At 44.4% G+C, this 27,018-nt stretch overlaps 1 protein-coding gene across 1 annotated transcript; it reads left to right on the top strand.

Moving 5' to 3' along the window:
- The first annotated feature begins 8,593 nt into the window (after positions 1 to 8,593).
- TMEM179 (transmembrane protein 179) lies at positions 8,594 to 24,370 on the top strand. Its single transcript, XM_063159832.1, has 4 exons — positions 8,594 to 9,238; positions 13,337 to 13,474; positions 14,999 to 15,077; positions 16,015 to 24,370. The coding sequence occupies exons 1-4, from the start codon at positions 8,937 to 8,939 to the stop codon at positions 16,192 to 16,194; spliced, it is 699 nt and encodes a 232-aa protein (XP_063015902.1). The 5' UTR covers positions 8,594 to 8,936; the 3' UTR covers positions 16,195 to 24,370.
- Positions 24,371 to 27,018: the final 2,648 nt, after the last annotated feature.

The raw sequence follows: 27,018 nt of genomic DNA on the forward strand, positions 1-27,018 counted from the left end.
AATGTGCATTTTGGTGGTGGGACTGAAGTTGAAAGTCTTTAAAATGCTGAGTGTGGGCTGTGACATGATTGCATGATAAGGAAGCCACAAGACCCTTGTACTTCACCCTTTAGCTATGGTTCCAGAATCAGTTTAAATCTGGTTTTCCCCATTACAGCTGCAGTGCCCCATCTACAACCAGTAGAAAAACCACAGTTTAATGTTCTGGGTTTTTTCTTGCCGCCTCATCAGAAGTAAACAGCCACCATGAAGTTCCTCCTGTCTCCAGGAATTAAGGATGTGCTTCTGTCCTGATTTATTCACTTTTGAGACAGAGTTTAATTTTGCAAAATGTCTCTCTCCTCAGTCTTTGCATTTATTTTTGGCAGGAGCAGTTGCCTGCGGCACGAGCACCGAAGACTGGCTCAGTGTTAATAGTTGTCAGGGAAAATGAAGAGGCTATTTCTCACAGCAGACTTTCACCCTGCATGACAAATGCTGGTATGAGCAGATTAAAAATCAGTGCATGGTACAATATGTCACACATAAAGCAGCTCCATGTTATTAATTGGCATGCTACCCATTAGCTGCCCTCAGTGTGTGCCTCTGTGAGTGGAACAGGAGCTGCTGAAATCAGGTGGGTCAGAACATCCTCTGGTATGAAGGTTTGCAGCACTGATGGAACTAATTGAGGTGTTCTGATTCATAGCACCCAGTTGCTTGGATAAGGGTTAGAGATGCTTTCCCCCACCTAAAATGTGATTCAAGCTGCATTGTTACAATGAACAGCAGAGATACTCTGTGATATGTGTTCCCCTGAACCCTAAACCCTTTTTAACCACAATGGGCCATTTAAAACCGTGATGTGATTTAGACAGGTTTTTTTTTTTTTTTCTGCTGTTTTGTGACAAATCCTAATTATTGAACTTGAAAATTTCCCAAGGAAGTTATTTGGTCTTAGGACACAAATTAGTTGCTACACATAAAAACGGGTTTACAAAGCAAAGCAAATCAGCAAAGACTGAAGCTCATTTTCCAAGTCATATTAGGGCTGGGAATTTTTTCAATAATCTTCAGGAAAAACCCCAAAAGCTAGAACATCATTTTCAACAGGTTCAGAGTTGGAGTAGCAGTCTTGCAAGTGCTGGGCACCCCCCACACCAGACTTGGGGCCAGCCTCCCTTCTGCCAAGTTTCCATCACAAGTAGAGGCCTCAGGATAAAACAGCTTGGAGGTCTAACCTAGCATTGCTCCTAGGGTTCTGCATGCTGGGAGAGTTACCCTGGTTAAGGAAACTTTTCCGTGAGGGGGGATCAGGGACAGCCCAAGGGACTCTGTAGCCCTTTGTGTGGCTGGTGAGGCACAGCCTCGCCTGCCCCTTCTGCTCCGTGCCTCTCAGAGCAGCAGGGACATTGCAAAGGGGCACAGCACAGCCCTTTTACCAGGGAAAATAATCCCTTCCAGTGATTGCACAGGTAGGAAACAGCAGTTCAGATAGAGCAGGATACTGGAACAATCTTCGGTGCAGCACACAGGGGCCTTTTGGGGTGAATGTCTGCAGCTACACAAGGCACAAGCTCTGAAGAGTTTTGAGCAGACACAGGGCTGCTCAGACACGAGACCTCAGTGACTGCTTGACTTGTGGTTGTGGTGATGTTGGAGTCCTTGGCAGTCACAGGTTAAGCTGCAGATGTAGGATGTTGATGTCAATATGTAATGACCCCATTTAATCTGAAGTGGGGCAGAGTTGTATTTACCCTCAGGCTGGGTTTTATTGCTATGGGTTCCTAATCTGCTGATCTCTCTTCTGCCTTCTTTCCTCCCCCCCACTCATTCCTTTTATTCTTTTAAACAGTCTCCAACTTTCCCTTGCTTCTCTAACATCTCCTTGGTGCCAGAAGAAAATTCACATTCACTCCTGAAACCTGTTTTTCTGATGCACTCCTCACCTGTGCAGAATGTGGATCAGAACCTTACTAGAGTTTGTCCTACCCTTGTCATTACCTCTATCATCCTCCAGAGAACAGCAGAGGCAGCATGACCAACTCATGTACCCTTTTGGGGACACATTCCTGCCAGATACCACAGCTCTCACAGGCTGTAGGGTGCTGTGGAGTCTGACATGCACAAGTCACTCAGATTTGCATTAATAATGCGCTGAAAATCTCAAGCACCCTTTTTTATTATTATTATTACTATTATTTATTATTACTATTATTTTATTTAATTTTAATTTAATTTAATTCATTATTATTATTATTTTATTTAATTTTATTATTATTACTACTAATTTTAAATTTTATTATTATTTTATTTAATTTTTTAAATTTATGTCTTAGCCACAGCCTGGGCTTGCTCAGTTCAGAATGTGAATATGTTTGTTTATCCTTGGCTATCAAAATAGAGAGGTTATTCTGTCTGGACACATTCATGATAGTCAGTTGTTTCCTGATAACTGCTCCATTAACATCTGTCAGCATGGCCCCCTCTGCTCATAACCTCCACACAGACCAGACAGCTTTCCTAGCAGAAGGGACATACAAGAAAATAAAAGGCAAAATGTCAGCATGTTCCCAAATGAGGTGCCCTGGGAGATTCATGACACAGTGGTAGCTGTGAAGAAATGCAGATGTGACAGGCGGCTGACAGTTTGCTACTTTGTCTATAATCCTTCTGAACTAGTGGCAGAGATTTTCTTAAATACAGTGATTACCATGAGAAACCTCTCCCCAAAAGTGTTGTTTACATCAACAATCATAAGATGATAAGTGACAGGCCTGGGTCCTTTCCATTATTTTCAGAGGACAAATACCATGGGTCAAGACTTTTGGAGGAATAATAATAATAATAATAATAATAATAATAATAATAATAATAATAACAACAATAACAATCAGCAATGGATTAATATAATAATAAAACAGACCAGCAAGCCTGAATAAAATAGAACAGAGTCTGAATAAAACAGACTCCAAGCCTGGGGCAAACTGCATTTGCTAAACCATTTGGTAAAATGGGCTGCAGCAGATATTTGTGCTAAAGTAAATCAGGCAGAAGTTGCCTTTGAGTGATTGAAGGACAGGCTCAAAAGCATTTGGACTGCCCAGAATACAGACATATTGCTCCCTGGGCATCCTTCTGCAGAGGAACTGCTGTGGCTCTGTGCTTCTCTGCAGAAATAAGCAGAGCATTACTGGTAGCAAGGTGGTAGCTGCCTTCTAGACATGCTGCTGCTATTTTTCTTGGACCACAGAAATGATATATCCAAGGTAGAGTAAATATAAAAACAAATAAAACTGCTCTCAAAAATGTTTTTGTCTCAATAATTAATTCCTCAGCAAATTTTCTCATCATAAAACATGTCCTAATGAGCTACCAGGAGGAGAGGAAATTCATCACTTACCTCACAAATATCAACTTGAGAGCACTGCTCATGTCAGATGGCATAATTAATGACTTGAGAGGGAGCATGGAGCAGCACAGCCAAAAACACCATCCCCATCAGTCATTCCACATCAGCCCAACTCATCCATGATACTTGATCTACAGAGGATTAGCCAGGCAGCTAGAAGGAGATATGGGGCTGAAGGGAATGCAGGCAAATGTGGTATATCTAATCTTGATTTATCCTGGCTGGTTTCCTGCTTATCACCGAGGTGCCATGGAAGTTGGTCGTGCATTGTGTTTTCTTTTTGTGGTTTTTCTTTTTTTTCCCAGAGAAATAAGATTTACAAACTTTGAACTTCACCCTCCCTGATGCTGAGCAAGCCATCTTCAGCCCCCTGTCAGAACAAGGTCCTCTTGGGGTTCAGCTCCTGTTCAGCAGGCCTGGGGGGTGCACAGAGCACAGAGCAGGTGAGACCTCTCTGTGCTGTGGTGAGAGTGTCACAGACATCTTTTGTGAAAAATCCTTTCTTTAGGATTTTTCCCTCTTCTGGGAACCTGAGGCCCCAGAGAAAGAATGTAAACAATGGTTATCTGCTGCTGTGGAACGCAACAGGTGCCCCTGTGATTGACCCATGTTGCGTGTGTACAACTAAGGGCCAATCAAAGACCAAGCTCTCTCTGAGAGAATCAGAGAGAGCTCCTTTGTTGATTGATTCCTTTTCTATTCTTAGCTTAGCAGCTTCTGAACTTCTCTCTCTATTCCTTTTAGTATAGTCTTAATGTAACATATATCATAAATTAATAAATCCAGCCTTCTGATCATGGAGTCAAGATTCTCGTCTATCTCTTCACCCCCGAGGAACCCTTGCAAGCCCGGCAACAGTGAGAGGGGATGCTGTGGTCAGGTGGATCACAGAATGCCAGGATTTCTAGGTTGGAAGAGACCTTTAAGATCATCGAGTCCAACCCATGTTCTAACACCTCGACTAGATCAGGGCACCAAGTGCCACATCCAGTCTTTTTTTAAACTCTTTGAGGGATGGTGACTCCACTACCTCCCTGGGTAGATGATTACAGTACTTGACCACTCTTTCTGTGAAAAGCTTCCTCCTTAATTCTAGCCTGTATCTCCCTTGGTGCAGCTTGAGACTGTGTCCTCTTGTTCTGTCTGTTGTTGGCCGGAGAAAGAGGCCGACCCCCAGCTCGGGGGGGTCGGCCGACAGCCACCCTTCAGGGAGTTGTAGAGAGTGATAAGGTCACCCCTGAGTCTCCTTTTCTCCAGGCTGAACAACCCCAGCTCCCTCAGTCGTTCTTCATACGGCTTGTGCTCCAAGCCTCTCACCAGCCTCGTTGCTCTCCTTTGGAGACTCTCAAGCATCTCAACGTCCCTCCTAAAGTGAGGGGCCCAGAACTGGATGCAATCAGGGGGATGGTCATGGGGGGCTGCAGCAGGAGCACATCTGAACTGTTCTTCCTGTGGTGGCACCACCAGAGCTGGGGGAATGTGTAGCCTCCTCTCATCATGCTCATTGCTTCTCCCAGTGCTGTGCAGCTGCAAGAACTGCCCCACTGACTCCTGCAGTGTCTGCTCTGGGGCAGGTCCCTCCTGAGGGCATTCACAGGAGCCAGGGTGTGGGGGATGCTTTGGGGGAACAGCTCTCCCCACTTGGATGGGAAGCTGAGACACCAGGCTGGGGCTGCCAGTGTTGTAATGAGAGCCTGAACTGCCAAAGGGGGTCAGACCAAGGGGTGATCTCCTTGGGGATCCTATCTCCAAGGCTGCCAGGAGCAGCTGCTTGCTTTAGGGAACAATAGAGGATGCTGGAGATGTAGAGGGATCATTTTGTGACTCCACCTTCCCAGCAACCTGCTTTGAGGGAATCCTGAGCTGAAGTTTAATTCACCACTGTCACAGGGGCTCTTGGATGAGGGGAGAGACGAGAATGTTGACTCATGTTCAGAAGGCTTGATTTATTATTTTATGATATATATATTACATTATAGCTAACTAAAAAGAATAGAAGGAAAGGTTTTCTCTCAGAAGGCTGGCTAAGCATAGAATAGAAAAGATGATAACAAAGGCAGCTGGCTTGGACAGAGAGCGAGAGTCAGCTCTGCCGTGACTGGTCACCAAATCCAAAAATCCACAGGAGACCAATCACAGATGCACCTGTTGCATTCCACAGCAGCAGATAACCATTGTTTACATTTTGTTTCTGAGGCTTCAGCTCTTCAGAAGGGAAAAAATCCTAAGAAAGGATTTTCAGTGAAAAGATGTCTGTGACATTCCCCAGCTCTGCATTTCTCAGGTCTTTATGGAACTCTTTTTACCATTTATTTATCTAATATCTTTTGGCACCAGCATTTATTTTTTGCCCTCTGCAGTGTCCCATGATGTGTGCCACAGAACAATTATTGAAGTGAGAAAAATGTGCATCTTTTCCTGTGTTTCAGAGTTTCTGCTTGGCCAGTATATGTGGTGATGTTTGTAGGGGTCTCAGGACTAGGGAGGAGATGAGAATTTGACTCCATATTTCAGAAGGTTGATTTATTATTTCATGATATATATATATTACATTAAAACTATATTAAAAGAATAGAAGAAAGGATTTCATCAGAAGGCTTGAAAGGAAAGGAAAAGAATGGAAGGATCACAAAATCTTGTGACTGACCAGCGAGTCTGAGACAGCTGGACTGTGATTGACTATTAATTGAAAACAACTACATGAGACCAATCAAAGATCTACTTGCTGCATTCCACAGCATCAGATAATCATTGTTTACATTTTGTTCCTGAGGCCTCTCAGCTTCTCAGGAGAAAAAATCCCAAGGAAAGGATTTTTCATAAAACATGTCTGTGACAAGTATATCTCATGTTCTCCATTCCCTGTGATAAAAGAATGAATGAATGAATCATCATTCACCTTGCCTTTCTCCCTCAGTTTCACCATGCTGAGAAACGTAAGCCTATCAAATTTACTCCACTGAAATAACTCCATGTTTCTGAAACCAATTGCAGCCTAGCAGGATTTTTTTTAGGATTTACATGAGAGGCAGCTCCAAAGTGAAGGCTGACAGGTTTTATCTCCATCCCTTTGCTCACTCCAGTGTGTGCTCACTGCTTAAAACCAATCTCCAGTAGCTGTCAGCCTGCTAAGTGCAGCTGTTTTACATGTCTGCTCACATTTGTAAATGCCTGGCTGTGCTTTCTGAAACTCTCCAATAAATGCTCTCTTGAGCTAGTTCATCAGCCAAGACAACTTTATCTGCTCTAGAAGTGGCCCCACATTCCCCTGTGCAAGCACCCTGGTGCAGCAGAGCCCTGTGGCTGCTGCTGGCAAGATCTGAGCACGGGGCTTGCCCCAGGCAAAGAGCCCTGGGTGCCTGCTGGCCCCTTCTCTGGGCTCCAGTGTAAGCAGTAACTGGGCTTTTATGTCGGTGCTGACCTCCCAAGTTAAGTTCAGAAAACATTATCTGGCAAATCTGATGTGTCACATTTCAAAGGAAAGAGTTTCCCACCTCAATCCAGGTCTGATTTCTTTACAGGTAAAGGATAAAACCCTTTGGGAACCAAGCGCTTCTTGAAAGCAAGGTTAAGAGCAATAAACTTTCCTCCTTACCAATAGACTGAAATATCTTTTCTGTTAGGAGCACACATCTATCCCCACAGGGCCAGGTCAGTGCTCTATAACTCATCTTACAAAACTGAAATACAATTTTTGATGATGAGAGCTGGGTAAGGATCAGAAAACTGGCCTGACACATTTCATTTCTACTGACAAAAGTTTTTATTGAAGACATGTGGCATTCACAAAGAAATGCTTTCCCTGCACAGATAGGGTGAGATTTCAAGATAATATGCATGACAAATGATTTGTAATGAAGCTGTGAATTAATGTCTTTTCTGAGAATTCCCCCAGTGCCCTCCTCTGTATCTGGACTGTATCTGTGACCTCTTACCAGCACACAGAAATAATTTTTGGTTGCCCAATGGAAACACCAGCCTGAATTCCCATGTGCATTATGTTTGGGGTCTCTGTCACTCATCTGCTTCTCTAAACACTGCCTGGGAAGTGGCACACTGATAAAATGAGCATAAACAGCCCTGGGATTGAGCAGTGATTTGAGACCTGCAGCTGATCTCAGATTGGATGTGGTTGGGAAATTAAATTAGGAAATTACCTGGAACTGGACATTAATTGTGGTGTCTTGTGCTGGACAGAGGATTCATGCCAAGATGGAAAAATGAAATTGGGATTGTGGGGAAACTATAACTTGAGGACAGTTTAATTTGGATTTCTGTGCCAGAGTGATCTGAGCACAACTCACATTCCCCTTTTTTGTGCCTTTGGCTTTCTGGCATCCTGGCCTTGCAGTTTTGGGCCCTACAGCAGAGGGGCTGCTCTGGTGTCTTCCCAAGCATGGTATGGGGCAGGCAGCTGCCCAGCCCCAGGAATGAAATGCCATCTGTTCCTGCCATGTATTGGACAGCAATGTCCCCTTGCTGTGCTGCTCTGTTCTCAGCTTGATGCCCAGCAGGAACCTGCTTAAGGTTATTTTCTTCCAGCCCTGCTCCTTCTGCCAGCCAGGGGATAACAGAGCTGATCCCAACCCCAGGCAGCCCCTAAATGACTTTTCCAAGGCTCAGGAAAAGTTATTCCAGTTCTGGTGAGCCTTTGGTCCCCTTGCAATAGCTTGGTAGGGGTGTGACAGCCTGGGCTAGGAACAAACCCACTGGGTCTGTAGGGGCTGGATGGAGTGGCTGTGCACCCTGTCTATTATTGCCACCATTTGAGGCTGCTGGCCAGATGTTTACAAACTTGGGTCGAAATTTCCGGGGATCCAGCAGCTAGGATGAGGCCAGTCTGCTGGTTTGGGGTATTTGTGTGTGTGTGATGGCAATCAACAGGGTGTTGACATCAGTGACATCAGTGTCCTGTGTCATTTGGGGGATCCCCCGCTGGCGGTCCCGGCCCTGCTGGAGACGCACGGACTGATTTAACCCCCTGGGCGCCAGAGGGTAGTGACAGCCAGATTTTCCCGAAGAGAAAACACAACAGCTGTTCCTCTCTCCTCTCTTCTCCTCTCTTCCCCTACAAGCCCTGAAACCATTCACAGGGGCAGCTCGGGCTGCGGGCGAGGGAGCAGCCGTGTCCGGAGGAGGCATCGGACCGCACCGCAATCCATTGCATTGCACTGCGCATCCTCCCTCCCTCCTTCCCTCCCCACCGCCTACTGCTGCAGCCTGCCTTCCTCCCTCCATCCCTCCATCCTCCCCGCTTCCCACCTCACATCGCTCCCTCGTGTATCCCTCCTCCTACATCCCTCCCTCCTGCATCTCTCCCTCCTGCATCCTTCCTCCAGCATCCCTCTCTCCACTCCTCCCTCCTGCATCCCTCCCTCCTACATCGCTCCCTCGTGTATCCCTCCTCCAGCATCCCTCCCTTCTGCATCCCTCTTTCCACCCCTCCCTCCTGCATCCCTCTTTCCACCCCTCCCTCCTGCATCCCTCCTCCTCCATCCCTCTCTCCACCCTTCCCTCCTCCCTCTGCCTGCGCAGAGCCGCGGACATGGCGCTCAGCAATTTCCTCTTCGCTCAGTGCATCTGCTATTTCCTGGCCTTCCTCTTCAGCTTCATCGTGGTGGTGCCACTCTCCGAGAATGGCAACGACTTCCACGGCCGCTGCCTGCTCTTCACCGAGGGCATGTGGCTCAACGCCAACCTGACGGTGGAGCGGCAGCGCTTCACGGTGCAGGAGTGGGGGCCCGAGGCCGCCTGCCGCTTCAGCATCTTCACCGGGCTCCTGTCCCTGCTGCTGGCCACAGTGCAGGCCTGGAGGACCCTCTTCTTCCTCTGCAAAGGGCACGAGGAGTGAGTATCCCTGGGGCTCAGCCCGTCGCTGCCACAGCCTGGGGCATGTGGGAGCAGCCCGGGGGTGAAGCGCTGGGGTTTTCACCATCCAGGTCATCGGGCTGCCCAGAGGGGTTTGGGGAGAGCTGGTGTATCACCCGTGTCTGTCTGTCTGTCTGTCTGTCTGTCACACACCAGGCACTCTCCCAGCCGTGTCCCGGACCTTCACCATGGGATGCTTCTGTGGGGTGAGGGGTCAGACCCACCCACAGGCCTTTGGCAGTCCAGTGTGGGCACCCAGCTGCAGTGGGCCTGGGAGGATTTGGGGGCTGTGGGGAGTGGGTCTGGGAGGATTTGGGAGCTGTGGGGAGTGGGCCTGGGAGGATTTGGGAGCTGTGGGGAGTGGGCCTGGGAGGATTTGGGAGCTGTGGGGAGTGGGTCTGGGAGGATTTGGGGGCTGTGGGGTGATGCTGGAGGCTGGGGCTCACAGGGGCCTCTTGACCACGGTCCCACAACACACCCGTGCCAAAGGAGGCCCTCCCCAGGTGTGCACTGGGCCTGTGAAAAACCTTGAAACAACATGGTTGTGTGTGGGGGGCCATGAGGGAGAAGTTGGTGCCTCCCCTCTCATTTTGGTGCTGCTTTTTCTGTGTACATGGCAGCTACTGCACACAACAACTATTGCTTGGTTACAGCACGAGAGCAGTGCTGAGAGCTCCTGCAGCAGCTCAGGGTGGCACTGAGGGCTGGCTCCTGTGTCACACAAGCCAAGGGACAATCCTGTAGCAGTGTGGGGAAGGATTCCACAGCATCCCACCCCAGCAGGTGTGCTCAGAGGCTTGGTGGACCAGGCAGCAGCTCAGGAGCGCTGTGATGTTCTGTGCTTGCCTCTCTGGTGGCCTGAGAGTCCTGATGTTCTGTGCTTGCCTCTCTGGTGGCCTGAGAGGGCAGAGACCCTGGTGCAGGTAATCCAGGTGCTGCAGGGCCAGGGCTGGACAATGCACTGGTGCCTGTCTAAACTAGGAAAATATTTTCCCCATGGTTTAGGAACCATGCCAAGGGTTAATCATTCCCATCCAGGTCTATTTGGACTAGAGGTTTCTTGAGTTAAGGGACTGTTACATCTGGGCTTGGTAACCCTGGAGACTGGGCAGCAGTGTTGTCTTTCTGGCTCTTTCCAACCACTCTCAACCTGTCTAATACTCAAACATGCTGCCGTAACTGAGGACCAGAAACTTATTCCATATTAAAACATACCTTACACTAAATACAAGCACATAGTTCTTAATATCTTTGAATTCAGGTTCCTCAGGTGATCCAATATCTGTAGAGGGTTAATTGAACCTCAGTGCTTTGCAGGTCAGAGCTAGCTGACTTTTAGAAGAAACCAGCAGTGAAAACCCTGTTATGGTGACATTTGGATTAGATGTTTGGCCTGCTTCCAAAAGTGGCTGTTATCTTCAAAACTGTTGGGCAGGCCCCTGAAAAGTGTCCCTTCAGGAGCTCCTTCAGGCTCCTTTGAGAGTTGTATAGCACTGTTCAAATCTGCTCCAGGCAAGAAAGGCAGAGGGATCTGGGGTCATGGGGAGCAAAGATGGAGCAGGTTGGGACGATGAGAAAACCACAGAAGGCCACAGGATGGTACAACATGGCAAGATGCTTGGGGACAGCATTTTCTTGGTAAGAAGGAAAGTCTGTCCTGTTCCACATCAGCCACCATATGAAAAGCAGGCCAGGCTCACACTGTCCTGATTTTAGACAGCCGTTTGTTAACAGTTCAAATGGGTGCAAAACCATTTCTGTTTGGATGGAGGGATAAATGTGAGCTCCTCACCACCCATGAAAATTGTCTGTTCTGATTAGAGGTAGCTGAGGGAGAGCCAGAATGCCATAACTGGTGATCCTGTTGAGGAGGATCACTGCTCCTGGGCCAGCTCCAGGGTGAGCCAGCCAAGGCAGTCAGGGTTAGTTAGCACCCTTTGCATCTTCCATGTCCAATGGCTTTGAATGATTGCTGACATGCAATCTAGCAGTTATGACTGCTAAAAAACCTTAAAAGGGTCTCAGCACCCCTTGCCTCAGCAGCCTGGGACTCTTCAGCTCAGTTGGAGGATAGAAGAACAACTCAGATACTTCATTGCTAGGATTGCAAAGCAACTTCAGGTGTAAACATTCATTATTAAAGGGCATTCACGCAATCTGTAATGCACAGCTTGAAGTTCTAATCTAAGGAGGAAAAATCAGGTAATCTAGAGATCCAAATAAGCAGTCTGTCAGGATGCCCTGGCACTGGTGATGGCTTTTCTTGCCAGATGCAAATCAGGTGCAAGGCTTAGCCCTGCTTTGTCAGTGTGAGGTCAGATCCTGGGCCATGGAACCTCTCTTGCTGCAGGGTAGGAAACAGAGGGAGAACTGCAGATCCTGGGCTCTGATGACCCACTGAACAGTCCTGGTTACTGCTCCTTCTCTAGAGCTGTTACTAATTCTGGTGCACTTCTGTTTTAAAACAATTTTGTTTTATTCTGTGAACAGCTCAAGTCTTTTCTGCCTCCCAGGCCAGCATTCCATGTTAAGGTGCACACAGAGGATATGATCTGACTTCAGCAATGCTTGGGATGAAATCCAGGCTAGGTGGAAGTCAGGGCAGAGAACATGCAGAATTCTGGAAACTTAAGCAGCTCTCACTGTATGGGTGACCTCAGCACACAGCAGAGCTGAGCTGATCTACTTCACCAAGCCCAGCTAAACCAGAGCAGGATTCAGCTTATTGTTCATCCAGAAGTCAGGTGTCCTGGCATCCATCACCCATTACAGTCTCTAGGGACACTTCTTGAAGGTGGTTTATTTCACTTTTCTATCAGTCTTGGGGTGGAACAACTGTTACTTTGGAGAGAGCCTAGACAGTCCCTCTAGGGCCTCATCAACCCAGAGCAAACATCCTAACTCTGCTGATAGTTGCTTCCTCATCTCATTTTAAAGAAGCTCCCCTGAGGTCACAAGTGTATGATGTATAACCTGTAGAAATTAGGATTGTCCAGCCCAGAACCTTCCAGGACTCAGGCACTCATTTAAAAAGCCTCTTGGCTTTTCATTTGATGAGCAACCAGGGAAAAGAAATGACTGAGGGGTTTTTTTCTTCTCTAGGGTAAGTAGAATCATTCTATCACCAGCACAATGGTGAGAAATTTGTCATATTCATCTTTACCACTCACTGAATAGGTTGACCTGCCTCCTGGAGCTGCCAGCCTTTCCCCAGCCTGGAGCAGATGCCCAGTTTTTACATAATGTCACATTCCAAGGTGTCCTATTGTAAACAGCCACTTAGAGAAGTTTCAAGTAGAGAAGGGCTTTGCTGGGTGACTGGGATTAGAAACTTTTCACAGCTAAAATTCAGGTGAGGAGTTAAAGAGTGAAAATGAGTGAGAGATTCCATGGCCTTATGGGAAATCTGTAAGCATCCCACCCATCCCTTTCCAAACACTGCTTGTGCTGAGGGCAGGCCCTGCTGGGGCAGATTTAATGGGGCTGAGATGATAAGTTGATATTCAGCAGGCAGACACAGCATACTGACACCAAAGCCAGAGAAATCCTGGGAGAATCTGGCCTGCTCTGCAAATTGCCCATAAAACTGAGATTCGTGTCCTATGATGGCAGTACCTTGTGTTACATTGCTTAAAGTGATTGTAGCTATCAGTTCTGTGTTTTTTATTTTTAGTTTCTCTCTTCTAGGCAATTTTTGTCCCAATTATCACTTAAGTCATGTAATAATTTTAGCTGCAGTTACTACATAACTTGAGCTAATGACATTTATTTTAACAATGGTGATTTTCATCATTACAGCTAATGAAAGCCACATTGTGTATGAACAATCACCACTCATTATACAAAGTCACATCTTCTTATGTTTAAAAAAGAAATCAAAATCAAAAGCATTTGCAAGCAAAGGTAGTGTGACTCAAAATCGAGCCCATAGTGTTTCAGTGTATTAGGTGTTGTTAATTAAAGATGTGTTTTAAATGGAAACTGATATCTTTGAGCCCACTCTGTGCTGCTTACAGAGACTGCTGATGTTGTGTTTCAGCTGTTTATGAGTTACATTTTTCTTCCTTTTTATTACAGCTCTTTCTTTTACGCCTTCCTGAATCTGCTGATCAGCGCCTTTGTGGTGTTCATCACATTTATTGCCAGCACTATAGTGAGTGTAGGATTTAACATGTGGTGTGATGCAATTACTGAAAAAGGAAGCATGCCAAATAGGTTAGTATTGAAGAATACATTTTATTCCTTTTATTTTTTTTTCATATAGGCACAATTGAGCTGTGCTGTTACAAAATGTAGTTATTACACGCAAGGTGGGCAAGGGGGAGAAGTCATCTGTAATATGAAAATCCAGAGTTTTTTCATGTGGAACAAAACAAAGCAAATCAAACTTCTTTTTGTTTGTTTATTTAGAAGCCCACAAAGAAAAATGTGTTTCCATCATATTTTGTGGTCATGATAACATGAAAAACAAATCCATTGTGTTAAATTTTTTTGTTTCCAGAGGAATGCTAGACTTAAGAGTTTTTCTAAGAATAGGGGGAGTGTGGCCTTGTGAGCAGGGCAGGGGGCTGGAGGCCAGGATTCCTGGCTTGCAGTCTTGGTTCTGCCCCCAACCCACTGTGTGACACCAGGCAAGTCACTTATCCTGCCTGTGCCACAGCTCATCATCAGACAAAACATTTGGGGTAGAGTTCCTTGCCTTGTAGTGATGCTGTGGATGCCCTGAGAGACACAGGATGGAAAGCACATTGTAAGTGCCAAGTACAGATGGCTGATGCTTTGTTACAGTCACAAAATGCACAGCTCCTAAAATGGCCCAGTGTATCCCACAATGCTTATGCTCCTTATAGGGAACATGATAAGCCAAAGAAGATTTGCTCCTGTCAAAGAAATAATGATGAAAAGAGAGGAAAATGTGACATTTTATGTCATATGATATTGAATAAATGTACTACTTGAAGCATACATTTATGTTGCTGCACATTGTCATATGTTGTAAAATGCCATAGTGAATGTTCTGTTTAGGGCTGCAACGATTAATCGAATTACTCGAATATTCGGTTAAAAATTCAATTCCAAAAAGCATCTAATCGAATATTCGGGTAAGAACCCGAGATGACCGACAGCACTGAAAAGGAGAGAGAAGAGGCTGCAGAAATCAACCAAGAGGTAGAATGACAATCTCAAAATCCTGGGATATTTTTCACACCAATAATGGTCCAAGTTACTTGTAAAATCTGTAGGCAGCCCCTATCTTACCATCAGAGTATCGTCTCCTTGCTGGAGCATCCGAAACAAAAACACAATTCCTTCTTCTGAGGCTTTTCCTGATGAAGTCAAAAGGTAACAGAGGATCATACACTTCGTTTCATTGAGGGGTGAAACAACCAACCTGGGGTGATGCCAGGGGCAAATCTGTGGGAGGCGAGGGGGCAGTGGGAAAGAGGGGATTAAGGATGCTGTTCATAATAACTATCACAATTCCACTTATGAAAGATTTGTGTTATCACTTACAAGATTTTTTTTTTTTTTTGTAAAGGAAAGTAATTCTTATCTTAGTTTTAGAGAAGATCAGCAAACGACCTGATGATTGCAATAACTTAATCATCTTTTGATAGAATGTGCCATTGTGGCTGTTCAAAATATATTTAATATGTTTTTTCATTTTATATTTGGTTTACCTAGAATATTTTAAATTTTTTTCTTTTGTTTTTCCCTTCCAAATGCCTTTCTGAGTAGCTGTGAAGAGTTGCAGGATATAGATCTTGAGCTGAACTTGGAAAACTCTGCTTTCTATGACCAGTTTGCTATTGCACAGGTAGGTCAGACTAAGTCATGGTTCTGTTCCTGTTAATTTGCCATTTGCTTATTGACCTGGGATTGCTGGAGCTGAACTACCATTCTCAGAAATCAATGGGAATGTTTCCACTGACTTCAGTAAGTGCTGAATCAGAATGATAGTGATGGGCACATTTGCCTTTTAAATTCAAAACAGACAGTTTTGAATACAGGTGTGTTAAAGCTTCGCCCTACCACTAATCTTTGTTAATCATGACAGAAAATTCATTGTTCATCCAAAGGATGAGATCTGCAAGAGTTGCAGCACTTTGGTGTCCTGAGTCTCTCAATTACTGTTCAAAATAACTTCTGACCTGCACCACATTGTTGGGTTCCTAGTTTTACCTTCCTTGACTTTGAGATCACGTAAGCTCTATAAATATCAGACCATTGAAAATAATCAAAGATTTATTCATTCAGATAGGGCTGTTTTCTGATGGATCCATGAGAATTAGACCCCTAAGGCTGTCAGACCTTTCTATTGAATATTCTAGCTCCAAGCCAATGATCAGCCAGTGAACACTGGGACATGAGCACATACTAATTTTGCAGGGATGACAGGCCCATCCTTGCAGGGCTGTACCCTTACAAAAGCTTATGTTATCCCACATGGACAGAGGCATTAGCCTGTCTGGAACATTCCTTGTAGGTAACCCTGCCTCTTGGGCATGAGCCAGTTTTTTGTCTTTGTTGCCAACATTGGCATCTAGATGCCCAGCGCAGGCATAACTGCATTTAGGAATGAAATATGCCTTTGTATGAAGAACCCAGGACTCCCAGGATTTAGCTTGGCATGACTCCATGGGTTTTGGTGCAGCTGAGTTTTGCATAATCACCTGGACAGCTGACTTTGTTTCCACAATACTGTGGAAACACAATACTGTACTGACCTCTTTATGATTTCTTTGCTTCTCCAGTTTGGTCTCTGGGCTGCCTGGCTGACTTGGCTGGCAATTACCATCCTGGCTTTCCTGAAGGTTTATCACAACTACAGGCAGGAGGATCTGCTAGACAGCCTGATCCATGAGAAGGAGCTGCTGCTAGGAAGATCCCCTTCACGATCCTCTTTGCAAGATGACAAAAGTGGCATGATCTAAAGTGTAAGCAAATTTCCAGGGCAGGATCTAGATTTTATTATTCAGTAATGTGAGCTGAAGTTGAGTCAGGGTATTGAGTGTGTGAGATCTTTTCTTTTCCTGAAATGAAACGTAATTGTGAATTACTCACTTCCCCCATGAGAAATTGTTGGCAGAAATACTGATATTAAGATAAAGAGAATGAACTACCCTATGTGCCTGTGACACAGCAAAATTTCTGTCCTGTGCAGGCAAAATTTGTAACCTGCCCTTGTCAGCAGAGCTCCCACGTGCCATCGCTGGCTTTTGGGACATTTCTGAGGACTGAGCTGGCAAGACCAGGCTACAGCATCCAGGCTATTTCTTCAAACCATTCTTCAACAATAGATGTAACTGGAGCTGCATTCAGTCCCTGCTCTCTCCCTCTCCTCCCTTTTGCCAGTGGAGCTGCCCCTTGTGGTGTTTTTATCCTGGGAAGCTGCAGCTCTGGTTGGGATGCTCTCACTGTCTCTGCTTTTGCCATGTGTGGATACAGTGCTGACAAACATGTTGCTCCTGCTCTGATTTTATTTCAAACATAGAGACCTATGTTCCAGACTTGATATTTAATATTGGACAGTGTTAATGAATTCCATGAAACCTGTGTATTACTATAGCACCTGTCAAAAACTGTGTATAATATGGAAGGATGAAGGAGAACATTTTTGTCTGGTTGTGGCTTTGTTTCTTCTTAGATTTTGGCATGAGCAGCATTTATTATGACTCCTGAAGTGAACTGTAGCTAGAAATTGCTGAAGCTTGCATACTAAGAAATTAAGCTGAATAGATAGTAATAATGCTTGTGCATTTATAAATGTAACTTGGTCCCTAACATTGTATACTATTCTGTTTTGAATATTAGAATTTATTTGTGATATTTATTTCATATAGGGTGTGCAAAATTACTGTAAGCATTTGCATTGTAGGTTTCTATATATAAACATAGCAAGGAGTTCAAAGAGCTGAGTTATTTTATTGATAGTTCAGTGCTGAATGAGTCCATTCTCCCCACTCATGGGCAGGAGTTCCAGGGCAGATAAATTTTGCTGTGAAAAGGATAAAGAATTGCTGTTTACACAAAGCTCACTGGTGACTGTGTTGTTGCTTTCAGTTTTATTTGGCCAGTGCTTCAACAAATCAGGTGGATTGTTGAGATCAGAGGTAGCTCTGATAATTAAGAAGAGTCACTCAGAGGAGTGTGGGATTTGCATGGCAGAGAAGTAAAGCTGTGCTAGGATTAAGCATTTATCCCCAGGTACCATTGCACAGAAGGCCCCAAATCAGCAGAAAACTTAGGCAAACAACTAAGTTTGGACTGAAGATTTTTTTGGGAGTACACTGACACTGCCTGTGGTACCTGTGTTTGAGTTGAGACTGAATTTATTGTAACAGAAGTGCAAACCACACATGATTATATGACCTGGTAAATCAGAATGAGGGGAGAGAGGACAGCAGGCTTCTCCCACAGCAGAGCTCAAGCCTGGGGTTAGCACAACCATGCAGATTTACTGTTGGCTTCTAGGGACTCTCTGATGCTTAGCTAAGTACCAACTTAAGCATTTCATTGCAACAGAATTTCATGTCATGACAAATCCCTCAATTATGAAGCATTTTAGGGCATAAAATCTGACATTGTATTTAAGTGCCAAAATGTTCTCATAGGTTTAGAGAAAAAACCCTCCATGGGCCCTAAGCAGTAATCCAGCCCTGTGAATATTGCTTACAGCCCCAGCTGAACACTGCTTATAGCCACAGCTCTCTGTAGAGAGGCCTTGTTCTTCAGCATGATTTCTGCCCTCAAGAGAATGCAATTCCTCTGAAAGCTTTGCAGCAGTGGCATATTTTTATTATTTTTTTTTGTAGTTGGGAGTTGACATCAGAGGAGGACTCTTGGAGAGGGAATCAGAGATCAAGTTAATTATTTGCCAGTTTAAAATTCGGATATCAGGACTGTCAGAGTGCCTTTTTAAAAATTCATTTTGTCTAATAATTTGGATATTAAGAAAAGTCTCTTCACTGAAAGGGTTGTCAAGCACTGGAACAGGCTGCCCGGGGAAGTGGTGGAGTCACCATCCCTGGGTGTATTTAAAGGAAAGGTGGATGTGGTACTGAGGGACATGTTTCAGTGCTGGCCTTTGCAGTGCCAGGTTAATGGTTTGACTGGATGATCCTAGAGGTCTTTTTCAACCTAAATTACTCTGTCTCTAGTAGGAGATACACTCTTGTAAGTACCTGAGTCCCTTGCCAGGGAATGTTCTTCTTCATACCCTGAAGAAGAGCTTGGGTCTTGCAAGTTAGCCTGTTTTCCCAGTTTCCCCAGTTGCCCCAGTTTTTCCAGCTGTGAAAGACAGTCTCACTTTCACTCAGCAGTGATGGCTCTTGCCACAAATTACCTCCATGCATGCCTTACTCCTTGTGTGGAACCATGATGCTGCTTTGTATAATATATTTTATGAATATGCCAAATCAGACTTAAGCTGAAGTGAGGGGTGGGTTGAGACCACTGTTCCTGGTGTTTCCTGAGGGTTTGAAGAACCATGAGACAGAAGATAACAGGTGTCTTCTTGTGGTTCTTGCTCTGAGGTACCAAGGCCCAAACTTTGCTTCTGAAAGAGAGGATGCTGCTTGTGGGTGAGGCTGTCTGGAGCTTGTGCTCTCTTCTACCTCTCCTGTCCCAAGGTCTTTTTCCTCCTTTCCACTTCCCTGAGGAACAGCAAATGCTGGTCCTGGGTTTGGAGTTGCCATGCAAAATGGAAAGAGGCTGAAGCTCTCCTATGAGTCCCATGTGAATGGGGCTGTTTTTCACAGCTTTCCCATACCAGTCTGGTTTTCACAGCTTCCCTGCCTTCACCAGAGCTGGTACCTCCTGACAAGATCAGTGATGCTTAAAAGCAGAACTGTTTTTGATGGAAGCACCTGTGTGAGTCAGAAGGCCGAGCATGTAGTGAGAAGGCTGACCCAAAGGGAGGAAGGGTATCTTGCAACTCCCAGTTTTTGGACACACTTGGTGTTTTTTTATTTGCACTAAGTTTTCTGCAACATCTTCTCCTAAAGCTTAGGCACTCAGGCCAAGCTGGTGGTGCCAAGCTGGAAATGTGTAAGAATTGTGGTGTAATTTATACACAAACACATACCTACCTGTGTTATAATTTATGCACACATCCATACCTACCTGTGGTATAATTTATGCATACACACATACCTACCTGTGTTATAATTTGTGCACACATCCATACCTACCTGTGGTATAATTTATGCATACACACATACCTACCTGTGCTCTCTCTCATGCACTTCTCTCTTTTGTACATTTCTGACGCCTGATTTTAGTCACCCATTGCCAGTCAGCATATCGTGGGGCTGAATCAAATTTTGCATTTCTGTGACATTTCAATACCTTTAATTTGCCATGTCCAAAGGCAGGGAACACTCTAGCAAGAGTTGTATTCAAAGAACTAGAACACTGTATGGTACTTATACTGTATTTATTTATTTATTGTCACATGGTGCAAGGGGAAAAAGCTTTGTGGCCTTTCCAAGGCACTGGGCTGTTGCCACACTATTACTCTGTTGTACCAAATAAATTTTCTGGCTATCATCTGCGGTTAAATTCCCCACCAATTCCCTGCCAACAGTCCTCATTGGGCTGGGAGAATCTGAACTAACAAGTATCATCTGAGCTTTTAGACTAATGCTGTTTCTTATTATTTTTTATAATGGAGAAACAATTGGAGCCATCTTTTGGAACAGAACTTCCTCATGAGTGCATTCATGCTCAAAACATCTTATACCACTAACTCATGAGGCATCTTTGAGCTGGGAAATTTCAGTGGGAATCACAAAAATAAGAGCATGATGATTTACTGTAAAAACTGCAGGACACATTTGTACTATATCAGTGATTCTATGGCCCCTTAAAAAAGGAGGTGTTATAAAAACCAGTGATGAATGATTGAGTGTACAGACCTTGTCATGAAAGCATTCTCAGTGTGTGTACAATGTACACAGATAAATGCCAGTTCCACTGCTCTTCTGTGATGTGGATACAAGTTCTTCTCTGAACAAGCAGCTTTGGCTGGACTAGTTGTTAGAATGCCTTAAATTTCTACATTTCCTTTTACTCAGCACTGGGACTTGTGCAATGACAATGAAAAAGATGACAATAGTTATTATGATACCCAGAGGTGGAATTGATGTGGGCAGAGTAGGAGAGCACTGGCCAATGCATAACCTGCCAAAGGCTGAGATGAGTTTCTAATGCAGGTTTGCAGGTGTTTTAATTCTTCCCTTTTATCTGAATAACATCCTGCTGCTAGTCTAAATTAGTCCAGGTGGGAACAAAGTCAGATTTCCCTTCAAGGCCTTCACTCCCCAGCATGGAACATTGCTGATTTAACCTGTGTAGTGTTCAGGATGGAAGCAGAGTTGCAAGGAAGAGGAGCTGACACTTCACAGTCATGTTGCACACAAACCTGGTATTGGGTATATGTGGGTTTTGTCATCTCCCTTTTTCAAAGCCTTCTCAAACATATTGTATGTAAAATCACTTTTACCATTTAAATTATAACTTTAGCAAAAATTCAGGCAGTAATTTATACTGGAAAGACTGTCAGTACCTTGTGAAAAACCAATCTGGATTATGGCAAAATTTTGGGTTTTTTTCTGTATCAATGGCCTGAGTATCCTTGAGTGAATGAGCATCCTGGCTGTGTCCAGATCCTAAATCTGTGCCTCAGATCATTTCCTTTGCTGATGGAAAGAGCCCATTTTTATCTCTTGGAATCTTTGCTTAGGAGACCACAAATATCCTTTCCTTCTGGTTAGGCAATCTGGGAAAAGAGGAAGGCTTTACCTGTAGTGACAAAATACTCATGTAACTTCTTAAGCACAGAAATTTTTTTCAGACTATTTCTGTTCATGGCACTAGTGCCTTGAATTACATATTTCTATTTTTGTCCTCCATAAGAAGGAGGAAAACTATCCTGAGTTGTATTTTAGTACTCACATACATGCACCTAAATGTTTGATTTTTTTAAATGACAAAATTCAACCCTGTGATTTATGAAGTTAAGAACTGCACAGAAAACAGGACTTTGATGCTCTCTTGATGTAGAAGGGAACTGCACTCTCTCAGAAAAACTATCTTTGTTTCTGAACAAACAGGAGGTTAGAACTAGAATTTACTTAAGATATTGTAAATACTGCTTTATTTCAGTGCAGGTACTTTATGAATAATGTCTTTGCATCCTGTTGTTGGGAAGAGTATTAGCATAGCCATGCTTTCTCTTTAGTTTTTTTTTTTTGTCCATGCCAAAGAGTGTAATTGAACTGCTATTGCAAACATAAATTAATGTGAATGTATGCACCCCAGTGCTTAAAGGTCTCTACCTCTCACAGCTACTGAAACTGCTTGAAAAAAAAGAAAAAAAACCCTGAATCCATGTGAGAGTTTAAATCCTATTTCCATAGACAGCTAAAGGATTTAGGATTTCATGCTTATTAGCTTGCTGTAAAATCCTCATTGCTAAAAACCAGGCATAAGTACCTGAGAAGTGCTTGTGAATAGCACTTTGCATTGGTCAAATAATGATATAATTTTAGTTTGGGATTTTTTAATTTTTTTTTTCTCACCAAAATAAAAAGACATCAACAGCAATTTGTTAGATGTGACAGGCTATCCTTGATCCCCCTTGAATCCTCCTGCTGGAGCTCTTCTACTTGGAATGAAATTCCTAAATAACAATTATTTAAAGTGCTGGCTCTGGTGTTTATCAGGGAGATAAACTACTTGGAAGCAAGAGCTGCTCACTGAAATAGCTGGAATTATTTGTATGTGGTGGAAACCCAACGTGAGAAGGTTTTGTTCCCCCTTGCCACTTGACTGTGTTGTAAAGTGAGGGTTGAGCCAACCTGCCAGGAGGTGAGAATGATGATTTGTAAGTACTGTTGGCATCTTGGATGATTTCTCACACAAGTGGGTAAACTGTCCTGAGACTAAACTACTCTTTATCTCCTCCTTATTTTCTCCTTGTTTCCCCCTAGATTTGGGCAAATTTGACTCCACTGTGGATACAGACTCTGAAGTGTATTTATGAATGTGAGAAAAATCGCAGTCTCTGTGGAAAATTTTGTCAAAAAATTAAGAAAAGCAGTCAAGGATTTTCCCTGTTCTCATTCAACCTCTCTGGATTGTGCCACTGAACCCTTCCCTTTACATAAGCCAGGCCTGATTTGGGTGGTGTGTTGCCTTGGGAGGTGTCCAAGGCTGGTGCCACCAGTCTCTCCAGGAACCTGGTGGAATTAAATGAGTGCTATGTTAAACCATAAAAAAACTGTTTGAAAACTGTCATGGTATCCCACATTACACAGTCCAGACCTCTTCAGCCCATCTCTCCTGCAGCAGAGAGAATTTCTTCTCCCAATTAACACTGAAATCCAGCAGTCTGTGTCTGAAACACAGCACATCTTCCTGGAACACGCAGGATCTGGGTTGCATCAGTGAATCCATTCTATTTTCTAGGCTGCTGCAACACTTTTAGCCATGGTTATTGAAACAGGGTTCAGCATTTGCCTTCATAAGCTTCTGGCAGCCTCCTTATTAAACCCCATTCTTTGAGAGCAGCAGGCAGCCCCTTTGCTCTGGGGTGCTGAGAAATTTTGTACTCAACAGAATCCTTCTGGGGGGCACCACTCCACTGGGGTCCACAGCCAGTGCACACTGATGGCATCAGAGCAACTCTGGTCAAACACACTCTAATTAAAACAGCCCAAGCTACACAACTGAGGAATCAATATATGATGATCTGAAGTACACTCCAGAGAGGTTTTTGAATGTTTATAACCAAAATAAAAATAACAAAACACCCCAACAGTTCCACTGAACTTTCCTCCCTCTGCATCCTTAAATCTTCAAAAACATTTCTGCAAACTTCAGAGAGGATTTTATTGCTATCAAGCTGATTGGGTCTTGTCTCTCACATCCCTTCCTAACAGAGGTATGACACGACAGTGGCATCAGTCTGTACAGTGCATTTCCTGTGAGGGATTTCAGCTTTTGGGCTGTGACAGGAGGGAGTGGTATTGACACTTTTTTCAGCCTCTGCTTGGCCTGCTCAGCCCCTACCTGCTTGTGTGGCCTCACAAACTGCAGAGCATCCTCTTGAAGCATGTGCTGACCTTAAGTCAGCTTCTGGAGAGAGCCAGCTGTGCCAGCTGTGCAGGTATCTGGTGTGAAGGTGCTGACATTGCCACCAGGTTTGGAGGAAAGCAGATCCAGATACCCTGCTGCCCTTTGTCCAGTGCAGCTCGTGATTTGCACAGGGAAGCGCTGACGGTTCCCAAATCTCTGTAGAGTTGGCATTTGTGAGGACAGCTCATTAGCTCCCATAATTTTAAAAGGTTTAGTGGTTTTGTGTGTACCACCTGCAAAGATCTGAAGCAGATCTTTCTTGCTTGTAAGTCAGTTCAGAGCCTGAAAGCATTTCAGCCTCTCTGAAATATGCATCCTCTGATGTATGAACTCAAGAGCTCCTGTCTCTTACAGCCACCTGGGAAAAGCTTTGTAAGAGTCTAGATGATCCAATTTTAAATGTTTAAATTTTTTTTTTAATGCTGCTTAAGAAGTTCCTACAGTGGGTATTTGGGGAGAAAACAGAACACTTTTTCATAATTTGTTTAACCACTGAAAGCAGTTGAGGAGCAGATCCCTCACCAGTGTACATAGATTATCCTGTGAGCAGCTACACCAGTCCACAGAAGCTGAGGGTAGAGCCTGGCCTGTTTTGAATATTATCTCTATTTGTATGGTGTTTTGCAGTGTAATGACTGCTTTAATTGCATGTGTTTGACAAAACCAGAAAGGGAGTGAGGTTTATTATTGTTTTGATACAGTCTCAAAAGGGAAGCTTTTTACTAGCATTTTAATACAGCCCTTTGTAAACACCCAGCAAAGAAAAATACTGAATCCAATCCTTCTGCTAGTGCAGTCACTGAGTTTCCTGTGGCTTTAGTAGGAGCTGGGCTGGGTTCAGTGTATGTGGTACTCTCCAGCATTACTGATGATGAGTTAATGTGTTTTATATATTGATGCTTTTTGCTGAACAGTGCATCGGCTTTTTATGATTTGGTGAAATATAAAAATAAATTATTTGAAAATTCATTGTTTCTGTGCCTGTTCTTGAAGGTGAGTTTAAATTGTTATAATATTAAAAAAATGTTCTCAAAGTCAGTGGTAGAGTCTTTGTAGTCATTCCTCAGCCTCTCCATGCCACAACTTGTGTAGTTAAGGGTACGTCCAACCATCCTCAGCTGCCTGAGCCCTTTTGGATCCTCTTCCAGCAGTTCACCCTAATGCCATTGGAGACAAGGAGAAAATGGTCCTGTGTCAACACACAGCTGGTTTGTTACCAAATGTAAGGGGAGACCACAGACTGCATGGTCAGGCCATTTTTCCAAATGCCAGCTGGTTAATTTCCTTCATGTAGCATCAGTCTTTCTCTTCAGAGGTGGGCATAAAGGTTCCCAACAGCTATCTTGGAGCAAAGAATTAACAAGAAACAAGTCCACACTATTATCTTAGAGGTTCCTGAGTTATTCCTTGAGGGCAGTTATAGTCGCATTTATAGTCACAAGCTGCCAGCACTTCTGCTTGTTTCTAAGTGACAAAAGGCAGAAATGACAATTACAATTGCTGCTGTGGGCTCATTTCCAGACTATCAGGGTTGGAGAGATGAAGGGAAGGAAGGGGACTCGAGGCAATCTTTGGGACTGCCTTTCACTGGTGCTAATGCTGAGTGCATCAAAAGGTTAATGCAAAACCATCCAGTGTCATCTCCCTGTGTCTTTTTCTGTCTCCTCTGATCCTGTGGGTATGGATCCTGCTGCTGCTGCAATCAGGTGCTGTTGATGTGCCTGGAGAGGGTGTTGGCAGCTGCCCTCCATCCGTTCACACTGCAGGAATGTGCTGAACACTGTCAAAACAACACTTACCCTTCTTCTGCTGTGGTCTGCTTGTTTCTGCTGTGTGTTAGTTACATACTCTCTGCATCAGGGGATTTAAGCAGCACTTCTACCCCTAGGGACTGCAATTAGTCCATTGTCATGCACAGACCTGCTGCCCTTCCCTGGCCTTTTTTGTCTACTGCCACCCTGACACTGCTCCTGGGAATGCCTCTACCACTGTCTGCTTCAAAAACTGCACCACAGGTCCTGTCCTACATCACTCACTCTTTCAGCCCTTTCTATCTAAAACACAGCCGTTTACAATTCATATATTTACAGTGCAATTGCATTCATTATACAATTGCCCAGAGCTGGTTGGCTGCAGCACTTTTGACTTCTGAAGCAATTCACCAGGGTGGCTCCAGTGTGAATTCAGGTGAGCATCTCCACCTTTTGCAATAAATTATGAACTCTCTATCTTTTTTACCCTCTATTGGGAAATTCTCAGGAGTTGTACTGAAGGCAAATATTGCCCAGCATGGCCAGCAAGGGGATTATTACCCAACACAGATAATTTTATTTAACTTTAGAGAGCCAAACTCCCAAAGGTGTCATACCCAAAAAAACCATTGTTTAACAAGAATAAGGAGAGATCACATCCAGCTCACAGTGGTGAGGATAAAGCTGTGATGGCTAAAGAATGAAGGTGCAGAGAGGGAAAGGGGGTTATGTGTGTTTATACAGTATGGATGAATGGAAAAAGAGCTTCAGTGTGAGAAGGAAATAAAAGAGGTAAGTCCACAGTGAAGTTGTGCAGCAGTAAAGAAATGCAGGCCCAGGAATGGAATTTTTTTCTCCAATTCTCAGTCATGTTATTGACCCACTTCATTCACTCCCACATGCAATGGCTTTCTTAACTTCAGTTTCTTCACCTACAAGATGCCACTGCTCTGCCAGAAACAGGTTTTAGCCTTCATTTATTTCAAACCTTCTGGCTTCAAGGCAATTTTAGTTTGGCTTTCTGCTGCCTGCCAAGTATCTGACTGAGCACAGTAAACAATCCTGACCCAGGAGACCTTGTAAAGCCATGGTGAGACCTCAGCAGTGGTCTCAAGATAACTCGAGTGCTGCCTTTTCCCATGCCCAAAACCGTCCCAAACAGAGCCAACACAAAAGCCAAAATTAGCTGTTCCTCTGCTGAATATCCCTGACAGCCCAGATGTGATAGCAGTTCTCCCTCCCACCAACAAATTGTGCTCCAACAAGAAGAATGTGGACATTTTCCTTTTATAGCAGGCTCAGTGTAAATGTGGTCCTCTCTCCATGCACTGGGGAGCTGTGCAGGAAGGTGAGCACATGGATGGTCCTCACACCACCTCCATGTTTTCCCTCACAGTCCTAAGAGGAGTCAGCCCAGACCCAGAAAGAAACACCACTGATTTGCCAAAGAGTTTCAACCTGGACATTAAAAAGATCACAAATATTCCAAAAATGCGAACAGAAGTCGAAATCACTCCCCTGCTCCATGCAGGTACCAATCTAAACCTTTTCCCCAGAGATTCACCAGCACACAGGTTTAGAACCTTTCTTCTTTATTACCTAAACAGCAGGGCTGAGGCAGGGTAGAAGGGAGGGAGGCAGGGGTGGGATTCACCCTCTGAGCTGGGGTACCTGAGTGATCTGCACACAGCCCACGAGCCAAACCCTGCTCCTCCTGCAGCACCCTCTGCTTCCCTGGCCAGAGCAATCCCTGCTTCCCAGGCCAGCTGTGCCCAATGCCTGCCTGGGGCTTTGACGGCTTAGGAGGGGCAGGAGAGCAGTCACTGAAGGCATTTCTTTCTTTCTGTCTTGGCTGCAATTTTTCTG

This window comes from Melospiza melodia, chromosome 6 (genome assembly GCF_035770615.1).
Source record: "Melospiza melodia melodia isolate bMelMel2 chromosome 6, bMelMel2.pri, whole genome shotgun sequence".
Lineage (NCBI taxonomy): Eukaryota > Metazoa > Chordata > Aves > Passeriformes > Passerellidae > Melospiza > Melospiza melodia.